Source organism: Maniola hyperantus, chromosome 25 (assembly GCF_902806685.2).
Source record: "Maniola hyperantus chromosome 25, iAphHyp1.2, whole genome shotgun sequence".
Lineage (NCBI taxonomy): Eukaryota > Metazoa > Arthropoda > Insecta > Lepidoptera > Nymphalidae > Maniola > Maniola hyperantus.
In genome coordinates this window covers 6,130,982-6,154,852 of record NC_048560.1, presented here as the reverse complement: position 1 = coordinate 6,154,852, position 23,871 = coordinate 6,130,982, and the positions used below count along the sequence as shown (strand labels likewise).

Sequence of the window (23,871 nt, the reverse complement as noted above, 5' to 3'; positions counted from 1 at the left end):
AGTACTTCGGGATCTGTTTAATATGATGGAGTCCTCTTACTGTAGGTAATTTATTCTCTTTAATCTGTGACAGGAACAGATAGACTTGATTTCTTCAAAGTGAATTCAATACCGATATAGATAGGATAAATAGTAAAATACTGAAAATATTAGAAGCATTTTATGCTTTTTTATTTTATTTAAATTTTTAATCGACTTTCAGGCCAGACTTATAAAGTTATTATCATTTTAAATTTTGAATATTCTTAGCAATATTATATTTTGTTAGTTACACGAGAAATGGTAATTATTATTAACATTTAATTTTATTATTTAAATTTATCAATTGGAAAGCTAACTAACAAACATTAAAAAAATTGATTTTTCAGCATAAACACTGATAATCTTGGTGTTCAATTGGTTGTCTTAAGTAGGATAGATAAAGCTAAGCGCACATGGAACAAATTCTAAAATTACCGATTTTTTATTCACATTTTTTTTAACTTTTTGTTTTTGTTTCGTTGTGTTCTAGTTGCTCTCTTCAAGTTGTAGGTAATCCTCTTTGCTAAAAGCGACCCCTTCTATTAATATCACAAAGGTAGGGGGTTATATGCAGTGGCTACCCAGATCCTTCCTCATTTCGGGCTAGTGAGTACCTACTGAAGATATTTAGGGCCAGCGCAGATGACGGACTATTGTCCGCGGAGACTAGTAGTCCGTCATCCATTAACTACAGCATAGTCGTCATAGCAGGTATTAGCGCATTATGCGAATGTCCTATTTTGATGGACAACTCGCGAATAAATGCCAATCGTTTACGCTGGCCCTTAACTTTGGAATACCTACTTAAATCGGTCGGATATATTTACTATTATAAATGGTCCGATTTTGTTTCCATGTGCGCCCAATCCGATAATCATATAGCTAGCTTACCTAAGCTAAATTAAAGACGTAGCTAATCCAGCCTTACTAGAATATTATGAATAAAACAATTAGTACGCTCTACTTGATCATCATAAGTTTCTATTGTCAAAATGTCTTCAATTTAAACTTCAAAATGCAATTATTACATTTTTTTTTGTATGGATGGTTTTTAATGAAAAATCTAAACTAATGAATAATTCTACTAAGCATTCCGGAAAATCTTAGCTACGTCTTCTCGTAATAATCTATTCTTAACTAATCTCTAAACTCGAGAACTCGTTCTATGGTATTCTAATCATAATTCTATCACTTGGATATTAAAATACAGCCATTCTCAGTCCTGTTTGCCGATATTCATAATTTTTGGCAAATACTTGACTTTAAAGAAGCGAATTATCTAGCAAAAAGGTGCGTACACGTTATAGCGCAAGCACTATTTAATACCTAATGGGTATCCATTTTTCATCTTCTCAAAGTATTATTTTCACGAATGGTATCACATTATACTGAGGTGCGATAAGTGAGGCGAAAAAAGTTCCCGCATAAATAACTACTTTTCAAGGAGGCTCAATTTGTTTTTTCGTATTTAGATTAAAATTAAAAAAATGTTTGTCAAAATTCTTCTTGTTCATGTTACCTATCCCTAACGTTATTATATATAACGTCCCTAAGATTTATTTTTAACAGTCAATGCAATTTCTTAGTTTGTCCAAGTAATTTTTACTGGCATCTATTAACAATTATTTTTAACTTATTGTGTACACACCTTCAAAACTACAAGATATGAGAGCTTAAAAGTTTAAAGAGATTACTAACACTAAATTATAATTTTATTATTAGATAGGTAATTACACGTTGGTTGTTTGCGAAAAAAACAATTATAGGCTCAAGGTATACTGCGGGAAAGTGAAAGCGTCTAGTCTAAACTGTTCCAAAGTAAATTGAACTTTAGTTTTTTATAAAGTAAATTCTCTCCGACCATAAAAAAACTCGCAGTATGCCGTGCACCTTAAAATCATAATAAGTACATAAATAAATTATTAATATCATAGTAGGTACTATTTGTTGTGGGCATTCCAGTTAAATAACCGAACTAAAATTGATGAGTTTCAGTGGGAAATATTTTTTTGAAATCATCTAAAATGTAACAAAAATTAAGATTACCTTCGAACTATAGTATCTAAGAGAAAAATAAAAAACGAAAATCGAAAATAAAAGTTTATTTCAGGAGTATAAATAAACGGGATTACTCAAAGCGTTACAGTTCATTTAAAATAAAATAAAACATAAAGATAGGTGGTAAGAAATACAATCTGTATATTATTAATGGGTTACTTCAGGCCTAACGCAGATCACTGACGCACGGTCGGAGCCCACAAAAAATCGGTTCTACAGTAATCGGTTCTAGTATAATAATATATTCGTCGATCTGAACTATTTTCTTCAGCGATATGTCGGGTAAAAGCTTGTAACATATCAGTAAACATGCACTGTGCGTTAACTGACTAAAATTGACGACCTGCGTTAGACCTATAAGCAAAACATAAGTATTAAATTACATCTTCTATTCTTAGTAAATAAATTTAATCCTTATTGTTTCTTTTAAAATAATAGCATTTGCAACAAAAATAAATCGGTGCTAAGATAATATTAATCTTAAAAATGTATCTTTGATTATAATTATACTATTTCTATTACCGAAAAATCAAAAGCTACATTTTTAAAAGTGTAAATAAAATAATAATCTCACGTTATAATAATTAAAAATCAAGGTCACAATTACACTGGATAAAATAAACTTGACACTAGTATCAAATAGGACTCACCGTTTTAATGGGCTAATTTTGACAGACTTGTATGGCATGAAAAAAAAATCGGCAGACCTTGTGGTGCCGTTCGATTTCCTAAAAATATAAGTAAATTCCAATTTATTTTTTCTTCAGATACAAGTTAGCCCTTAACTGCAATCTCACCTGATAATAAGTGACGATGAAGTCTAAGGTGGGAGCGGGCTAACCTGGAAGGAGTATGCCAAACGCGTAAAATTTAACTCCTCACGCGCCATTTTAACTTTTTGTGTCAAATTTCATGCCAAAAGTGCCATTTTAAAATTTCCAAATTATTCCTCGGTTAACATCATTTGGTCATTAACAGCCGAAATTAATAAATAATAATCAGTCCTATCTGTAATCTCTCGATAAGTTACCTAATAACGTTGTTATTTGTCAAAAATTGATTTTATAGTCTTTTTATACAAATAACAATGTTGCTAAATACCTTATCGACAGATAACGGATTGATAATAATTAATTTGATAAAATATCAGTCCTAAGTTTTAGTCTGTCCAATTTGATACTACTAAACTATGCGTGTCCCAAACCAGTGTTTACCCTTGCAAGATTAATAAAATTATTTTTATTTATTTATTTAATAAAAATCGTGCTAAAGAGAGGCACAGGCCTGCATACAAATAAATTGACATAGATAACAAATAAATAACAGTCCACTTTCACTCAGAAATGAGGTTGCACTAAAAAATATTAAATACATTTACGGCTAAAATTAATAATCAGTCTATCCGTAATCGGTCAATAGCACCGTTGTTTTTCGCTAAAAATAGTCTCGTCTTTCTTGACAAATAACCACGTTGCTAAGTAACTTATCGACAGATTATAGATAGATTGATTATTATTAATTTTGGCCGTAAAACTATACACACGATCTGAGTAACTTTACTTTTAAAATTCACTTTGACAATCAAAGTAAAATTGATTTTTCTTTTTTAATATTATTAGAATACATTAACATTTGACATAGTATTCTAAAATAGAGATAAAAGCGTTTTATTTAGTTAATGTATTCCAAACAAAATAATTAAAATCTCTTTTGTTGAACGTCAAAGTTTGATTGCCAAGCAAAGTTACCCTAGATTTACATTAAATGTCTACTCTATTGATAATATACAAATTACTAAAAAACTAACTGGAATATTTGTTATTATTTACAAAAAGAAAAAATTAATAATACACAAGCGAGCTTTAAATTATTTTCAAAATTTCTATAATTTTAAATCTATATTATTTATATTTATTTATAATACGGGAAAATTGTCTTTTTTAAATATATTTTTACTACTCATTATTACAATTACGAGTACCCGATCATTTTAATCACATGTTTGGTTGTTTTAAATACATTGTTAGTCAGTATGTTAATACATTTTTATACGAAATAACACAACCCCTTCTTAAGTTCAAGGCACATTGACGGAGATTCGAAACGCGGCGCAACTCGTCTTTTCTAATACAAAGAATAGTATGTAATGTACTTCATGTGGAACACATCCTCGCGACCAACACATCCGACGCCAATTGACGCGCGTGGGCATGTCTATTTTTTTTGCTTCACCCAAAATATATTACACAGTGAGGATTAAGGCGAGTCACCGAGGCGGGCAGCGCGGCTTTGAAGTAAACCGCTTGGCAACGTTCAAATTCTGTGTTTCAAACGTTAAATTTGAATTTAATAAATTATAGAAGTCCTGTTGAAAACCAAAATTTAGCAGGTTCTCTGTAGTACTTAAAGACAAATATTTCCATACAAAAATTATTTGCCAAGTCAGAAATTTTAGTATTAAATAATTCGTTTTAGACTTTTATTTCGGCTTATTTCAAGATTTTATTTGATCGAGTGAAGTACTTCCTATTGTGTATCAAAGTAGCACATTCTTTAGACAATGTCTTTAGGTATATTGTATATTTTTAGCAAGGCCATTATTTAATAGTAAATACCTAAAACATGCATGCATGATCTAGCAAACCAGTTTTTTCCGCTTAGCCTCGGTGACTCGCCTTAAGCGCAGTATACTTTGTAACATTTTTTATAGTAAAGATGCTTCGTTTCATTGATATTCTGCGCTAATGTGTCTTGAGCCTAATTTTCTATAATATTGAAACCTCAACTAGGTATATAAGACGTCAAAATATGACACCTCTTAATACAAGAACTGTCAAAATGGAGTCAAAAAAATTCATTAAGTAGGTAATATTTGAACGTCTTAGCGGTGAAGGGTCTAGTATAATATAGTCGTTTTTGTTTTTTTTACATACATCATTGTTACAATACATATTTTGGAATAAAAAACCGTTAGTTCATCATAATTCATAAAAAATTGTTACCAAGATATATTTTATATTTACGTTGCAATCAAGTGAAAGAGAGCATAAACTTGGGGAACTATGACGATAACTTCGACCGATTTTCTAGAGATCGACCGATTTTTTAATTTACCTATTTTTAATAATTGATTACAACCGACCGTTTTGTTTATACGTTCTATATATATTCGATTTACTGAATGACATGAATTCTTAGTGAAAATCGGCCATACCGATGAATACTCATGTATTTGTATCAATACGTAGCGTAGCGTTTATAACGGTTTTTTTTAATTCTAAACCGTAACCAAAGTAGGACTCAAGCAGGATCGAAGCGAAGCGAAGACGCGTCGCTGCGGCCCAATCAATCTGCTTTGAGCCTTATTTCTAAACTAACGCCTACTCATAGCAAAAAGGTCCAAAACAAAAAAAAATACGAAAAAAATACCAATGAAAGGACTTTGAAGATTTTGGCCTACCTAGTAGTCGGCCATTTATCTCTTTTTCTTTAAAAAATACCACACATAAAGCCTATCTAAAGCGTCACTTTTCCGAGATATAAGCTATCAAAGTTGTACTGGTGGAGTCATCAGTAAAACACTAGCCAGTACAAAGATAGTTTATATCTCGGAAACGCGACACTTTAGAAGATTTTGTCTCATACAATACTTGTTTGTATTGATGCCAGCTATTGAATGAAACAGATTATATGCGTGGCCGCTATAAGCATTATAAATGCGAAAGTGTGTTTGTTTGTTAGTTTATTGGTTTGTCCTTCAATCACGTCGCAACGGTGCAACGGATTGACGTGATTTTTTGTATGGGTATAGATAAAGACCTGGAGAGTGACATAGGCTACTATTTATTCCGTTAAAACAAAGAGTTCCCACGGGATTTTTAAAAACCTAATTCCACGCGGACGAAGTCGCAGGCATCAGCTAGTTTTTAAATAAAAAGAAAATGGCGGACTACTAGGTAGGCCAGACTCCATACTAAAATATTCAAACCCCTTTTAAAATGTCATTCGCTGTATAATAATTATTGCTTCATACAATCAAATACATCCATTGGAATGGATATAAATTAATGGCAGTGTACTTTTATACTAAACATTAATTTCACTTTTCATGAATAGGCCAGTAAATAGAGCATTTAACCTCACGCTAAATTTCCGATCCATTTTTTTTTTAAATAGATATAGCGAGCAAACGAGCAGGCGGGTCACCTGATGTTAGGTTAAGGGTCACTTACTGAACATAAAATCACAAAAAAGATTACAGAAAACAAAAGTTGCGAAATTTTACTGTCTACAATAATGGTCTACATAACTTTTGCCCTAAAGTGGATAGTTTGCGAGATATCGGCCAAAAACTTTCCTTCAAGATTACGATCGATGCTCCACCTGGATCTGTCAGCATTTTATGATTTTATGGTCAATAAGTGACCCTTGACCTAAAAAAAATATTGGATCGGAAATTTAGTGCGATGTTGACCAAAAAAAAACGGGTTTATTTACTGGCCTAGAAGTTTAGCGACGTTGTTAATTGACAAAACAGACCTCACACAAGAATCATCATCGTCAACCGATAGACGTCCACAGCTGGACATAGGTTTCTTGCGCCACCATCCAGTGGCTCCCTATGCCTCATTTGATGTCGTTTGTCCACCTAGTGGAGGTTCTTCCAACTGCACTTTCCGGTGCGAGTTCGCCATTTTAGCACCTTGGGAACCCACCGTCTGGTTTTTTGAACTAAATGTCCTGCCTAAGCCACTCTTCAGCTTCGCAACCCGCTGCGCTATGTCGGTTACTCTAGTTCTCCTACAGATCTCCTCATATCTGATTTGATCCCGTAGAAAAAGTCCAGGCATAGCTTTCTTCATTGCCAAACAACAACGTTGGTAAGTAACCTATCGATAATCTACAGATTACAGATAGGGTCGATTATTAATTTCGGCCGTATATCGAATATAAAACACCAATATTAATATAAACGATACTTTTCGGCCCATTTTGAATATATTTGATAATATTATTCATTCGTATAAAAAAGGCTACACATCCATAAAATTCATAACCTATAACTGGCATTTTACAGTGCGACAAGGCTCTCTTGGCACTTGAATGACATTGACAGGGGGGCGCTGTTGGAGAACAAAGGCTTAGAATATTCAAACAAATACAAAGGGGACACTTGACGGCAACGTTAGTTTCGATTTTCGCCACGCGCCAAGATAGCCTAGTCGCACTGTAAGACAAAATAGATCATTTAAACAAACTCCTACTTCGAGCCCCGGAATTATTTATTACAAATCAAATACTTTCTTTCATGACTGATTTTCAATCACCAAATAATCTTTAAATGGCGAATTAATATGACTTTTTCACAGATTTCCAATGTTCCAAAAGTAAAAATATCAAAATTATTCCTCAGCTAAAAACCAAACGCCAAAGATAAAGTCAAACGTACATTTTATTTGTACGATTACGATTAATGCACATAATTATTTAATCATTTTTAATAATTAATCGAACAATTATCGCAGAATAAAGTTAAACGCACATGTGTTTTGTACGGTAAACGTAAGCGCACATTACGTTAAGTTAGTAAGAAGCTTCGTGACCCGCTAGGATATATAGATCGTTCCCGTCTTCGCCTGAAAGCGTGTTGTTTTGTAGGATATGCGACTCCAGTACTACAACTCTGAAACAAGGGATTATAAATTAACGACCTCCTCGTTTTCGACAACCTCCCTGGCGCAGTACACCAATGACATGTCACTCGTCATGTCTTCTTCCCACCCAGTGTGGGGTTTCCCAACACTGTATTCCGGTAGGAGGTCGCTACTTGCTACGCTTAACAAATTTAAAATTGACGTCAAAGATCATTACCTATCTCTTTGCTATCATCAGTAACGGCATAGTTTATTATTTAAATATATATGTGTATATATATCTATGTAGTCTTATGTATGTCTATTATACTTTATTTGTATGTATTAGTGTATTAACAATATGTATTTTATATTCTTATTATATGGTTTAGTTTATTTAGCTATTGGTATTTAGGTATATTTTACACCACCTCCCATTGTCCATTTGTTCGTTTTTTCCCTAGCGTTAAGGTTGTCTGGAAAAGATCGCTATAGATAGATAGATAGATAGATAGAAATACTTTATTGCACACAAAAAAAATTACATAACTATTACAGAAACTTAAACTAACAAAATTATTGTATGCAAAGGCGGCCTTATTGCTCACAGCAATCTCTTCCAGGCAACCTTTGGTGAAAGGAGAAACTAGATGTGTTGGATAGTACTTACACGCAATACAGAAAAACGCGGTCTTATCGCTATTTAGCGATAAGACCGCCTTTTTGTACCTACTTATTAAGATTTCTTTTTGTAACCTGTCATTTGTGTTTCTGTGGTGCAATAAAGTATATACATACATACATACATACATACATACATACATACATACATACATACATACATACATACATACTTGCTGAAGAGTAATAAAATATAATTGTGTACTGACTTTTCATATCCTATTTTAGCGTTTAAACTACCGTGAGTGATTTCCATTATAAATAATATCTAACCCGGCTGCACTCACGTGTCTAGCCGACGTTAGCCCGACTAGTTTCGAACCCATCCGGGGTCCTTTTTCAAGGGAGTCAGGAGGGGAACTGACTCCCGAAACTAGTCGGGCTAACGTCGGCTAGACACGTGAGTGCAGCCGGAATAGATATTATTTTCATATCCTCTTTGCACCTAGTGGGGTTCTACCCACACTGCGTGTTCCGGTAAGGGGTCACTAATTGCTATATAGTACTAAAATATTATATACTCACTTGTCATGCCCAAGTAGCCTGTATGCTCGCGAGTGGTCTGTGATCTCTTGCGTGATATCGGAGTTCCGTAGCGAGCGGCCCTGAACGCCGTGTCTGTGGAACGCTAGTACGGAATCCGCAAGACATACTGAAACAATAATAGTACATTATGGTACAAGTGTGTAATGTTGGTGATTACCGCTGAGACAGCCGAGGGCGGTAATCATCAATACACACGTGTATCATACGACGTTGTTCAACACACTTGTGAAGAAAATAATACTAAAAATTTATTTGTACTTGTCCAAGACCAAATAATATGTTTCCAAATCAAATCATAGATGTCGCTGTACGTCGAGTATGTCGCGCTCTTGTTCCACTGTGGAAGTAACATAATTAGTGGTTTGAAATTCATGTAGTACTGTGTTCGTCATTCGGTTCGCAATAAACCTGCCTACCTTTCAGTACAAGCCGTGGTTTTAATTGATACGACCCGGTCCCCACGAGTGCACGGTGGGCGAGGTGAGGAAACAGTACTATTGAACACATGTTTTTTTGTATCGAAACTTTGTTAAGAACAAAGCGACTCAACCAATAAAATAGAATAAAACTCTATGACTCACTTGTAAATAATAGCAATGAAAAAGTCAGTTTGATTATAGGTGTCATTATGTGCCTAATTGCGGTGAAATTAGAGCCACTTTATGAGCAAGTGTGTTGAAACTATATTACACAACTGTGAAGAAGCGGAGCTTCTTACAATAAATTCACATAACACAGCCGTGAAGAAGTGATGCTTCTTACGAATTGTATATTAACTCTTGTACTTTGTCTCACTCACTCATATGGCTAAATGACATGACAGAAAAATCGGTCAAGTGCGAACTGGACTCGCACAGGAAGGGACCATCGTACGATTATGTACATTTTAAGTTTTTTAATTTACAGAGCGGCCATTTTGAAATGTTTATTATTTGTTGTTTTAGCAGCAATAGAAATACACATTCTGTGAAAATTTCAACTCTACCTGTTACGGTTCACGAGATACAGCCCGCTGACAGACGGACGGACAGAGGGTTAGTAACAGGGTCCCTTTGGCATACGAAACCCTGACAAAAGACCACGAGCGCGGTGAGCGCGATTTTTTTCTGTTAGTACAGTTTTTTTTTAATATTTTTGGAAGCAAACTAGTGAAATTGCAACAGTTTTTGTTTTTGTTCTGGAGAAGGAAAGTTTTTGTTCTGGAGGATTCAACTCACATATACTGTCTATGTGGAAGTCGAACTGTATCCTCGAAGGTAGTTTGTTGCGCCGTCTCTCCCCGCCCGGCAACACGGGGATTATGTCCACCACGTTCTCGTGGCAAACTAGCACCTGCCAAAACATAATTAATATTAAATCTAGTAACAAGAATCGTCATCATGTCCATCGCCGTCCTCGATCTCGTCCATCGATCGCCTCTCCGGAGAAGTATTTTGGCCATAGTCCACCACGCTGGCTAAGTGCGAATGTGCATTTATCATAACAAATATTACTTACCTTAACAGTGAATGAAAACCCTCCCAACCCAACCCAATGAATGAAAACCCATCTTAGGCCACATCATCACTTTCCATCAGGTGTGATTGTGGTCAAGCGTATACCTATAATGAATAAATAAATAAAAAAAAAAAAAAAACATTGTGAGGAAACCCGCATGCCTGGGAGTTCTTCATAATGTTCTCAAAGGTGTGATCCGAATTCGTGAAAATACGTTCCTTTTTGTTTTGTATGGGAGCTTATGACATATTATGTCGTAGATAATTAATAAAATAATAAATAAAATAATCTTTATTTTTCACACAATAATTTCACAAACAATAACAGCTGGGAACTATGATCCTGCAGAAGTTTACACTGTGTTGCAGTGATCATCGCCCTCCTCATACAATCTGACAATATGAGTGCGCGCGCGCGTGTGTGTGTGTGTGTGTGTGTGTGTGTGTGTGTGTGTGTGTGTGTGTGTGTGTGTGTGTGTGTGTGTGTGTGTGTGTGTGTGTGTGTGTGTGTGGGTGTGGGTGTGGGTGTGTGGGGGTGTGTGTGTGTGTGTGTGTGTGTGTGTGTGTGTGGGTGTGTGGGTGTGTGTGTGTGTGTGTGGGTGTGTATGTGTGGAAATGTTATAACATTATGTGAATTAGATTTAATCACAATGCCAAGCCTTTATAAGTTGTTCTGATTGATCGTAAGAAAGAGTTAAAAGCCATTTAATACATATCTTTTTAACTCTCGCCGCAGTTAGGGGATATATGTGTAGGATTTTATTGATATGGTTATACAATGAACAACTAAAGTGATAATAATGGCGACTCGCAATAGCGGTTTGACGAGGTCTATAAGTGCACACCTTGTAAGATCTCCGTTGTAAGTTACTAGTCTTAAGTCTGCCAATCCGCACAAAACCCGCGACTTAGTCCGCGTGGATGTAATTTTTTAAAAATCCTGTGGGAACTCTTTGATTTTCCGGGATAAAAAGCCTATGTACTTCCCCGGGATGCAAGCTATCGCTGTGACAAATTTCGTCAAAATCGGTTCAACGGATGGGCTGTAAAAGGCTAGCAAACAGACACACTTTCGCATTCATAATATTAATATGGACTAGCTTATGCTCGCGACTACGTCCGCGTGGACTACACAAATTTCAAACCCCAATTTACCAATCAAACCCCCTTAGGAGTTGAATTTTCAAAAATCCTTTCTTAGCGGATGCCTACGTCATAATAGCTATCTGCATGCCAAATTTCAGCCCGATCCATCCAGTAGTTTGAGCTGTGCGTTGATAGATCAGTCAGTCAGTCAGTCAGTCACCTTTTCCTTTTATATATTTAGATTTATCAATCTTACAGCATCCTTATTGGATAACCGCCCACCTCGTTTGATTTGACTTCACTAGGCTATTATTTAAAGAATCAATACTCACAGCATCCTTATTCAACTGGTGTACAGCTCTCAAGGTGTGCAGTCTTTCAGGTCTCGGTATCACAGTGTTGGACCCCCCCGGGCACAGGTCCAGCTCGTCGGAATGGAACCACGTCGCTCCTGGGAACAATAATTCATCGGTCAAGTCAGAATCGTACACGAAAGGTTCCGTGCCATCGTACAAGAAATAACACTTTTTAATTTTTTATTCAGGCGGCGCAAGACCCTAGCCCCTACAAGAGGCAGTATGTCCCGCAGTGTACGTCTATCGGTTGATGATGACTTTTTTATTAAATTTTCATGGCAGCCATTTTGAAATTATTATTTGTTGTTATAGCAATAGAAATACACATTGTGTGAATATCACATATGTGAACTCTCTACCTATTATGGCTCCCGAGAGACATCCCGCTGACAGACAGACGAACGGACAGCGGAGGCTTTACTATCTATAGAGTACTTCTCGTTGGCCTAGAATCATGAAATTTGGCAAGCACGAGTAGGTAGGTTGGCAGGCACAAGTAAAGGAAAAAACCGGCCAAGTGTGAGTCAGGCTCGCACACTGAGGGTTCCTTACTACAGTTGTATTTTCTCGACATTTTGCACGATAATTCAAAAACTATGATGCATAAAAATAAATAAAAATCTGTTTTAGAATGCACAAGTAAAGCCCTTTCATATGATACCCCACTTGATATAGTTATCTTACTTCGAATATTGAAAATACTAATTATTAGTTCATGACCACAAATTTTTTTTGTGTGATCTAACCCTAAATTCACGGTTTTCAGATTTTTCCCCAAACGTCAGCTATAAGATCTACCTACCTTCCAAATTTCATGATTCTAGGTCAACGGGAAGTACCCTGTAGGTTTCTTGACAGACAGACAGACAGACAACAAAGTGATCCTATAAGGGTTCCGTTTTTCCTTTTGAGGTACGGAACCCTAAAAAACAGGAAATCCGTGAATTTGTGGTTACCTACATCACAAGATTTGTATTCCCAACCTTATTAAATGACTGACTGTCATTTAATAAGGTTGGGAATGAAAATTAAATGACTAATATTACCCTTTCCTCTCCAACTAAGCGTCAAGTTTGTGCTAGGAGTAGGTACGACAATAGTGCAACGGGCGGGGTTTGAACCGTCGACCTTTCGGTTTGCAGTCCACTCCTTTACACTAATTTAGTTTACTAAATCACATCTAAATGGCACCGTAAACTTGCAAAATTTATTTGATTTAGTCTTATATGTGTGTACTTACTATTCATGTAATAGGCTAGTTGACACTTTTTTTAAGTTGGTCTTAAATGGTTAATATTTGTCCTATTAGATCAAAAAAATTAACACTATATTTTTTTGCGCCCTAAAAACCGTAAAACTTTAATTTAAAAATATATTTTTCATAGACAGCTGAAAACACTGTCGGCCATGTTTGGCCGACAGTGTTTTCAGATTATCTGTGCTGTGATTATCTGTGACGTCATGCATTTGTAAACAACAGCATAAACTTCCGTGACATAGGGATGGCATTTCTTTGTTTACATATTTAATGACGTCACATCATGGCTGACAGCGTTTTCTGCGTTTCAAATGAAAATAAAAACTGTCTTTTTTAAAATTGGATTTATATATCCATCCTGCGTTTTTAATAATTGTTATTGATATATTTCGTTGTCTTAAGCAAAATACTATAATAAATAATCATTTATTGGACGAAATTAGATATGAGTCAAGTAGCCTATTGTAACTGTTTGTTTCCATAAAAATAAATAAATAAAATTAAATTATACAATACACTTACCAGAGTTGATATTAACAAGGTTGAGCCTCAGGGGTTTCCTCGTCACTCCTATACAGAGAAGGGGGTACTCCAACTCGGGAGTGATTATCAGTTCAAACGCGAGCAGCGGAGTGGGCAGCACGCAATCTATATTCTGTGAAAAAAAATAAAAAAAATAAGTAACCAAGTATACATTAATCATTTTATCCCGAAAAATTTAAGAGTTCTATAGGATTTTTGCATTTAAGCAAGCGTAGTGTGGGACGCCCTCCAGCACGATGGACGATATAAAGAGGCTGGCGGGAAGTGGCTGGATGAGAAAGGCTGAGGACCGGGTGTGGTGGCGCTCTTTAGGGAAGGCCTATGTACAACAGTGGACGTCCACAGGCTGATAGGATTTTTGAAAAACCTAAATCCACGCGGACGAAGTTGCGGGCATCATCTAGAAAAAATTAAAAAAGTACTTACGTTCTCTCCATCTCAAAACTGTGTGAGGTCTACCAATCCGCACATGGCCAGCGTGGTAGACTATGGCCAAAACCCTTCTCACTTTGAGAGGAGACCGGCGGGATGATTATATAAAACTTTGCAATAGCGACAGCAACGCGACAGTCCATTTGCTGTCTCTCTTCTTCTTATTTTGCTATGTGGGTATTGCTGTCTCCCTCTAGCAGCTGTTACGTGTGACATTTGAGCTATGTCGGTCACTTTTGTTCTTCTGCGAATTTCCTCGTTCCGGATTTTATCCCTGAGAGTAACATACATACCCAACATAGCTCGCTCCATAGCGCGCTGAGCGACTTTTAGTTTGTGGACGAGGCCAACTGTCAGTGGGGCAGATTCTCTAGTACACAATCTCTAAACTAAACTAAATTAACATGTCTAAATCTAGTGCTTTCCTTTTCCGCAAGCAACATTATGAAAGGGATAGCAATAGATTTAGACGTGATATTTTAGTTTAGTTTAGAGATTGTGTACAAAGAAATTAGCCACAGTGTCCACGTTTCCGCTCCATACGTCATCACAGGTAGGACACACTCATTGAAGACCTTAGTGTTCACTAGCTTATGCCCGCGACTTCGTCCGCGTGCACTACACAAATTTCAAACCCCTATTTCACCCCCTTAGGGGTTGAATTTTCAAAAATCCTTTTTTAGCGGATGCCTACGTCATAATAGCTATCTGCATGCAAAATTTCAGCTCGATCCGTCCATTAGTTTGAGCTGTGCGTTGATAGATCAGTCAGTCAGTCAGTTACCTTTTCCTTTTATATATTTAGACTAGCTTATGCTCGCGACTTCGTCCGCGTGCACTACTCAAATTTCAAACCCCTATTTCACCCCCTTAGGGGTTGAATTTTCAAAAATCCTTTCTTAGCGGATGCTTAGGTCATAATAGCTCTGCATGCAAAATTTCAGCCCGATCCGTCCATTAGTTTGAGCTGTGCGTTGATAGATCAGTCAGTAAGTCAGTCACCTTTTCCTTTTATATACTTAGATTAGCCATATTAATTACGACTAACATCCCCCTTTCCCCTCCAACTAAGGGTAAAGCTTGTGCTAGGAGTAGGTACGACTATAGTGCAACGGGTGCGGTTTGAACCGCCGACCTTTCGGATTTCAGTCCGCTCTTATATCTATTTACCTTTAATAACATAAACTTCCTCAGCGGGTCGTACCACTGCATGAGGAAGAGGCCGGCCGGCGTGGCGCCGCACAGGTACTTGTATCCGTTGTACGGATTGCGGGCCACCGCGCACCGCATACAACCTACACAAACAAACATACATATAGTCAAAGTCAAGTCAAGTCAAAGTCAAATGATTTATTCAAAATAGGTAATAAATTACTCTTATTGATTATATGTCGCAGCGCCGTCTTTAGGTGTAAACAGATTGCTTATTGAACATCACGTCATCGTCCCCACCGTCGTTGTGAGACTATAAAATCAGACAGGCTGTGCGTAGCGATTCCCAAAAACTATTTTGAGAAAGCCATTAGACACCCCAACCCCCTAATAGTTGAGGCAGCGACATACAACGCCGACCGAAACGACCCCCCTGACAAAAGGCGCCCTAAGCACGTCCTTAACGATCCCGACGATCAAATCATGACCGACAATGCTCCCTATCTCGTAGGGCTACACAATCCAACCTTATCACAGCGTCTTCGCCGGCGAAGACGAGGTCCCCGATTTCTAACGTCACCCGGACGTGGGCTCAGGCCACGGCCTCGGGGGCGTACGGACTAACCAGTAGTCCAACAATTCCACCCATCCCAACGTCATCCTAAGCCGTGGTCCGAGCCTCACAGGAGGCGCCCTTAGGAGGACGTTGCCCCCCGACCTCTCGAATTATTTCTTCGAGCCCTAGGGCTCACCCCCAGGCGGAGCTTCGCGCTCGCCAACCCCCCCGGTGACGCTGTAGCGGCCAGTAGGGCCTACGCAGCATAGTCAATCCGAAACAACACACGCGTAGCGATTCATTATTCGTTTGGCTCTTGCCGAGTGCACTTCTCATTGTTGAATTGAACAATGAAAAACAGTCGATTATTATCGAATACTTCGATTTTGCCGATGCGACATATAAAGTGGTACAGTACCCGGCGGAAAATATTGTACATCGAACTTTAAGATGAGATTTCGGCTTTGAAGAGCGTTCTCGTTCACTCACACCTATGTTACGTTTTGTCGGTCTCAACGACAGACAACACTCTACGAAACCCTTTCTTTAGGTTGAATACTCATTTCCCTCATTTTGTAGTTTTAGTGATTTAGTATTTTTCAACCCCGCAATGTCCCGCTTACGACGTGGCATTGACTCCGAATGGCCTACTTACGCAACATTCGTTGACCTCTAGCGTCAGTCAGATTTTTTATTTGCAATATATCGTGACCTTTTACAAAATATAGGAATTTTTTAGATTGTTTTCGCGTTTTTTTTTAATGTTATCATATCAGTAATCATTAGTAGCATCTCCTGTCTTCGTTTTTGCTAGCGTTCTGGTTACACCCTGTATAACCCTGTAATATGCCTACCTCTAGTGTCAGGTACTCGAGTGGTGGGCGCGAACCTCCGCGGTAGTAATCTGGGAGGTAGTACCCTCAGAGATCGGGCGCCGCCAGTTTTCCCTCCCCTCCCGCTACCCGACAGCGCAAGTAATTCATGCCGGTAGAGGGAGGGGGTTTTACCTTGGAGAGAAAGAGAAAAAACATTTTAAAAACTCCCATGCTTACATATTCTTTTTTTTTAAAGAATACTAGCTTATGCTCGCGACTTCGTCCGCGTGGACTACACAAATTTAAAACCCCTATTTTACCCCTTTAGGGGTTGAATTTTGTAAAATCCTTTCTTAGCGAATACCTACGTCATAATAGCTATCTGTATGCCAAATTTCAGCTCGATCCGTCCAGTAGTTTGAGCTGTACGTTGATAGATCAGTCAGTCAGTCAGTCAGTAAGTCAGTCACCTTTTCCTTGTATATACTAAGATTAGCCATGTTAATTACGACTAACATCCCCCTTTCCCCGCCAACTAAGGGTAAAGCTTGTGCTAGGAGTAGGTACGACTATAGTGCAACGGGTGCGGTTTGAACCGCTCTTATAATCGCTGAGCTTTTGAGGCTTTAATTTCAAGTGTATTATAGTTCTACATATCTCACACCCGGCTTTACTCACGTGTTTAGTCGACGTTAGCCCGACTAGTTTCGAACCCATCCGGGGTCCTTTTTCAAAGGGAGTCAGTTCGCGCACGCGACGCGGTTGAGACTACCGCGATGCGTGCGCGAACTGACTCCCTTTGAAACCTCGGATAGGTTCGAAACTAGTCGGGCTAACGTCGACTAAAACACGTGAGTAAAGCCGGGCGTGAGATATGTAGAATGGAAATCACTCACGATAGTTTAAACGCTAGAGTATAATAAGAATAAGAATAATTTATTTAGAATTTAGACACAAGAAACAAGTTTCCTACCCTCTGCACTAGGAAAACCCTGTATTGCAGAAGGCAGTTACAAGTTTTTTTTTTAAACTAAGGACTTAATATATTATATCTTATATTATACTAAAATTATAGGTAAGAGAACGAGTTTCCTACCCTCTGCACTAGGAAAAAAACCTGTGTTGCAGAAAGGCAGTTACAAGTTTCCTAAAAACTAACCTAATATTATACTTCACCTAATACTATACCTAATGTTATACTAAAATTATAGATAAGAGTGAGTGTGTTCGTGTGTGTTTTCTGTATGTGTGTGTGTATTTTTTTTTTTTTTTTTTTTTAATTTATTATCAAATAAAAATACATACAAATAAAAGCTTAAACTAAAAACACCGAAAAAACCACAGAGGTTTGTCCTCGGTGCCTATCTGCAACGAAGATCCTATTAACTAATTACTTAAAAGAAATAATCTACAGTAGGTATATAACGCGAAGAATCACGTAAGTATGTAACATAATATTATAATCGTGAGTAGGTTTAGTAATATATGTGTGTGTGAGCGTGCGTGTGTGTGTGTGTGAGTGGGCGCGCGCGCAAACTATATTCTAATAATAGTTGTTACAATACTCACCAGAGAGCGACATGAGCACGTCTTTGATGACATGCATCCATATCGTCCGTCGCGGACACAACTGGTCCATCGCCGTCTCGTGAAGTTCGTTCAGGTTCAATGTATAGATCCCTTCTTCGGCGCCTACCAAATAATTATATTTTTTATCAGTGAAATTTCGTACGTACGGCAGCGTTAATCATTCCCTCTCACTTACACAATACACCTGTGTAATATGTGTAAGTGAGACGAAATTTTTATTTTAAACTAGCTTATGCTCGCGACTTCGTCCACGTGGACTACAAAATTTCAAAACCCTATTTCACCCCCCTTAGGAGTTAATTTTTCAAAAATCCTTTCTTAGCGGATGCCTACGTCATAATAGCTATCTGCATGCCAAATTTCAGCCCGATCCGTCCAGTAGTTTGAGCTGTGCGTTGATAGATCAGTCAGTCAGTCAGCCAGTTACCTTTTCCTTTTATATATTATATAGATGATTAGCGCCGCTGCGTTTTGGTTAGTTTCTTTACTGGTACGAGTCACAGTCATCATCATCATCATCATCATCATCATCATCAACCGATAGACCTGGACATAGGTCTCTTTTAGGGACTTCCACACGCCACGGTCTTGCGCCGCCTGAATCCAGCGGCTCCCTGCGACTCGTCTGATATCGTCCGTCCACCTAGTGGGGGGTCTCCAACACTGTTTTTTCCGGTGCGAGGTCACCATTCCAGCACCTTGGGACCCAACGTCACAGTAATGTAAAGGAAAGTGAGATATTTAGAAGTTTAACTTTTTCTTACGGATACGGATCAAAGGCGTCAAGATCCGCGGATACGGATACGGATCTTAACTTTTTTACTCAATCGGCGTCGGTGCGCGTGACCTTGAAACGATAGTTGACGCCACTTCTAGCTTTGCGCCACAGGACATGTTTCGACTTACATTGGGAGGATATATAAAAAATAGCTTGCTACCTACAAATAGAGTTTAATCTATGTAGGTATTACATATAGTAAATTAATAAGGTAAAAGATCCGTAAATGATCCGCCAAAAAAGTAATGGATACGGATCTTATTTCTCCCACGGATATCCGCGGGAGAAAAAAGATCCGTTTCTTTTTCGGCGGATCTTTTACGGATCTTTTAACCTATTACTTTTTAATAGGTACTTAGATTAAATTCTATTTTTAGGTAATTAGGTGGCAATAAAATACTATTAAATAACTCCACAACCAACAACAAATAAACACAAACGTTATTGCTGCTAAATTATAAACGCAAGTCGAAACATGTCCCTGCCACGCAAAGCGTCAAGTGACGTCAACTATCGTTTCAAGGTATATCATAAGTCATCACATATTGCATGCTAATAGGCAGAATTTGGCTGTACCTTTTTGTTTTGTAATATCTGCACTGTTTACCCATATTCGCAATAAAGAAATTTTAATTTGAATTTGAAAGGTCACCGACACCGATTGAGTAAGAAAGTTAAGATCCGTATCCGTATCCGCGGATCTTGACACCAATGATCCGTATCCGTATCCGTATCCGCGGATCTACATTTTTAATGATCCGGCACATCACTAATAGTTACCTATGAGGATGTGTTGATCCCGTGTGTCAGGATGTATCCAAGACGCCGTGCAGTTTATCCTCAGAGGACAACCGTTGAACACCTGACAAGTGATATCTTTTGAAAAGGCAGTTTTTTTCTTATAGATAATAGATATAAATAATAATAGAGCTAGTTATTCTACAATGGAGTCAAAAACAACAATTTTACTAAATTCTCTAGCCAAGGGTTCCTTGGAAGAAGAAGCAATAAGGCTGCCTTTGCATGCTACCTATTTTTTTGTATTATTAGTTACTAGCTTATGCACGCTACTTCGTCCGCGTGGACTACACAAATTTCAAACCCCTATTTCACCCCTTTAGGGATTGAATTTTCAAAAATCCTTTCTTAGCGGATGCCTACGTCATAATAGCTATCTGCATGTCAAATTTCAGCCCGATCCGTCCAATAGTTTGAGCTGTGCGTTGATAGATCAGTCAGTCAGTTACCTTTTCCTTTTATATATTTAGAAGAAGATTACAGTGTTATTATCATGGTGTGCAATAAATAATTTAATTCATTCATTCATCTTTTTTCTTACCTTGGAAAAGCAAGCTCCCATGTGTACTTTAGGTGTAGGGGGGAGTCCATTGGGCGCGGGCCGCGGAGGGGTCCGCGTTCGACGCACGCGCGCTCGTCTAGGCGGCACCGGCGGTGTACTACTGGCTTTATTTGGAGAAATAATACTTTATTTGCCTTCTTACTACAGTTCTTGCAATTCATGAAGGCGAGTGAACTTTACTTGTGGTTACATCGTATACATGGGAATTGCGTAAGTGTGCGTGCATGTAGGACCAATCAGTCGCGAGCAAGCGCTCGCAAACGCACACATTTAGTGTACCTTACCTATACCGATACGAATTAAACACAAGCATGAGTCACGCGCCCTCATGAAATGCAAGAACTATAACAAAAATAACCAAATGTTTGTTTAACATAAAAAAGAAAACTACGTAAAATTTTGCATACTCCTTTGAACAATTTATTGTTCTTTATTGTGTTATTATTATACCCGATTTTGCACAAAATCTTATTATACCACTACTATAACCGTCTAGGTTATAGATAGCCTATAAATAGTCTAGTGGTTATGACGTCCGCCTCCTATTTGGGCTGTCCAGGGTTCGATCCCGGGCCTCTAAATTTTATGAGTTATGTGCGTTTTAAGCAATTAAATATCACTTGCTTTAACGGCGAAGAAAAACATCGTGAGGAAATCTGTATTTGCCGGAGAGTTCTCTATAATGTTCTCAAAGGTATGTAAATTCTTCGCACTTGGCCAGCGTGACGGCCTAAGCCCTATTCATACTTTTTATGATAGTATTTTTACCTACACTTCAAGGTTTCTAAATAGTTTTAAATACATATCAAAAATTGCGGAACCGGCAGGATAAACCCTACTCATTCTGAGAGGAGACCTGCACTCAGTAGTGTGCCGGTGGTGGGTTGATGATATTGCCAGTGAAATAAACTCACCATCCCCTACTACATCTACTTTGGCCTTGTCCCGCTGACTATCCGACAGGCTCCGTTGCCTTTGCCCTGTCTTCAGTTCCTCCGCAATCGACTCCGTAACCCCATCCCTCCCATTCTCCTCCACCATCTTGAAAATCTCATCAACAGACGACGTTTTCCTTTTATTCAAACTCTCCAATTCACACTGACAAAACTGATTCAAATCGATTCCAGCTGTCACCGAATCGGAATTGTGTCGATTATGTCTTTTCCTATGCTCATACGATTTATCCTCCATATCTAAACTCAAATCGATTTTTCTGCACAAATCGTCGTCAGAATTAGCTCCGTTCTCGATTCTATCTTCCGATATCCGCAATCGATTTGTTATTTGTAGCGCTCGGAAATTTGATATCGATATCTTCTGTTTTTTGCATGTTTCGCAATAAACGATCCCAGAATCCGAGTTTTGGTTTGAACAGTGTCTGTAATAGCTTAGTATGTCGCCGTTAGAATTGCATGCGTCACATGAGCATTTCGGTGCTACTGATCTTTGCAAATCGCTTAAAGTATTGTTTTCTCTTGTCTGTGGTTTCGGGCATAGACCGCATTCGCAATTCGCGTTCCTCACAGCTGTATCGCTAACAACTTCAGTATCTAATGCGTCTACATATAGGATATCGTTTTCTGGTTTTCTCGATATAGGATCGTCTATAGAAATGGAGGAAGTCAGAGGTGATTGGAAGTTAGAGGCGAGGCTTTGGTAGACATTTGTGGTAGAATTGTTTAGGAAGTTCTGCTTTAGTTGTATACATTGAGATAGATGTTGGTCGTGAATAGAGAGTCCTGAATTCGATGCTTGGGTGAGCGATACGTTTTCCGCTGTCAAAGGTAATGTTGCCCTGTAAAAAAATTAATTTTTTTAACCATTTTGTTAGCCTTTTGACGGGTTTTAGTAAAAGCTCCGGGAATGCTGTGTTAAAATAAAAGCTTGGGGTTCAGTGCTGTTAAATACAAAATGGTATCTATTTTTTTTTCAAAGCGGGATTATATTTTGTTAATTTAATAACAAGTGGTGCATGTGGGGCACAATACGTTTAGAAATAAACGTGGGAAGAGAAAAATAGTGTTCCAGATTTAGTACAAACTTTATAAAACTTGTAAGTCTTTATAAAACTTGTAAGTCTTTATAAAACTTGTAAGTCTTTATAAAACTTGTAAGTCTTTATAAAACGTGTAAGTTTAAACTAACTACGTACACTTTTATCTAACCTCGAGTTTAAAACTTCATGTTTAAAAACCGGGCAAGTGCGAATCAGGCTCGCGCAACGAAGGTTCCGTATCACAGTCGTAATTTTTCGACATTTTGCACGATAATTCAAAAACTACGATGCATAAAAATAAATAAAAATCTGTTTTAGAATGCACAGGTGAAGCCCTTTCATATCATACCCCACTTGATAAACTAATAAATATTGAAAACATTAATTATTAGTTTATGACCACATTTTTTTTGTGTGATGTAACCACAAATTTATGGTTCTCAGATTTTTCTCCTTATGTCTGCTATAAGACCTACCTACCTACCAAATTTCATGATTCTAGATCAACGGGAAGTACCCTGTTGGTTTCTTGACAGACAGACAACTAAGTGATCCTATAAGGGTTCCGTTTTTCCTTTTGAGGTACGGAACCCTAAAAAGTTGCAGCACAACCTCGACCAATCGCCGCGCATCTCTGGCGAAACGGACAGTCCCATATTTCACACAAAGAATATAAAAATACGGTATATTGTGCGAGAACCTTTAACTTATTAAGCTAATCTATACATATATAAAAAGTAATTAACTAATTACACTATGAGCATGCTATGTGAATACTGAATAATAATATGTTCTAACTTCTAAACTGGTATTTTTGAGTAGTGTAGTAAGAAATACATGGAAGTACAGTTTTGTGTTCCGATATATGTACAAAGCTGTGATTGCAATACCAAATCATCTATATTCTATATAATTGGTTCAGAATAATAAATTCATTTTTGAAAAGATAGGTATGTATCATCATGATCAACCCATCACCGGCTCACTACAGAGCGCGGGTCTCCTCTCAGAGTGAGAAGGGTTTTTTGCCATAGTCTACCACGCTGGCCATGTGCGGATTGGTAGACTGCACACACCTTTGAAAACATTATGGAGAACTCTCAGGCATGCAGGTTTCCTCACGATGTTTTCCTTCACAGTTAAAGCAAATGGTATTTAATTAATTAAAACGCACATAACTCCGAAAAGTTAGAGGTGCGTGCCCGGATCGAACCCCCGACCTCCGATTAGAAGGCGGACGTCCTAACCACTAGACTGTCACAGCTTATATATATACAGGGTGTAACCAGAACGCTGGCAAAAACGAAGACAGGTGAAAATCGGGCTTTATTGCATTAGTAGAAGAGTTTCTTCCAAAAATGCGCTTTCAACAAAACGCGGCGTTGGAAGACTCCTCCTAGGTGGACAGACGAAATCAAACGAGTCGCAGGGAGCCGCTGAATAGCGGCGGCGCGCGCCAGACCGAGGCGTGTGGAAGTCCCTACAAGAGACCTATCTCCAGTTGTTGATGTCTA

At 37.9% G+C, this 23,871-nt stretch overlaps 1 protein-coding gene across 4 annotated transcripts in view; it reads right to left on the bottom strand.

Moving 5' to 3' along the window:
* Positions 1 to 2,108: 2,108 nt before the first annotated feature.
* Positions 2,109 to 23,871, bottom strand: part of hppy (MAP4K3-like protein hppy) — a 51,096-nt gene continuing 29,333 nt past the window's right edge. For all 4 annotated transcript variants that reach the window (XM_034981892.2, XM_034981893.2, XM_034981894.2 and 1 more), the window contains 11 exons: positions 21,276 to 22,156; positions 20,341 to 20,465; positions 19,782 to 19,863; positions 18,203 to 18,325; positions 16,673 to 16,825; positions 15,281 to 15,405; positions 13,658 to 13,790; positions 11,854 to 11,972; positions 10,157 to 10,271; positions 8,919 to 9,045; positions 2,109 to 7,762 (listed from right to left, as the gene is read on the bottom strand). In XM_034981892.2, coding sequence (XP_034837783.1) covers positions 7,663 to 7,762; positions 8,919 to 9,045; positions 10,157 to 10,271; positions 11,854 to 11,972; positions 13,658 to 13,790; positions 15,281 to 15,405; positions 16,673 to 16,825; positions 18,203 to 18,325; positions 19,782 to 19,863; positions 20,341 to 20,465; positions 21,276 to 22,156 — 2,083 coding nt within the window. In that variant the 3' untranslated portion in view covers positions 2,109 to 7,662. The remainder of the gene's footprint in view (positions 7,763 to 8,918; positions 9,046 to 10,156; positions 10,272 to 11,853; positions 11,973 to 13,657; positions 13,791 to 15,280; positions 15,406 to 16,672; positions 16,826 to 18,202; positions 18,326 to 19,781; positions 19,864 to 20,340; positions 20,466 to 21,275; positions 22,157 to 23,871) is intronic.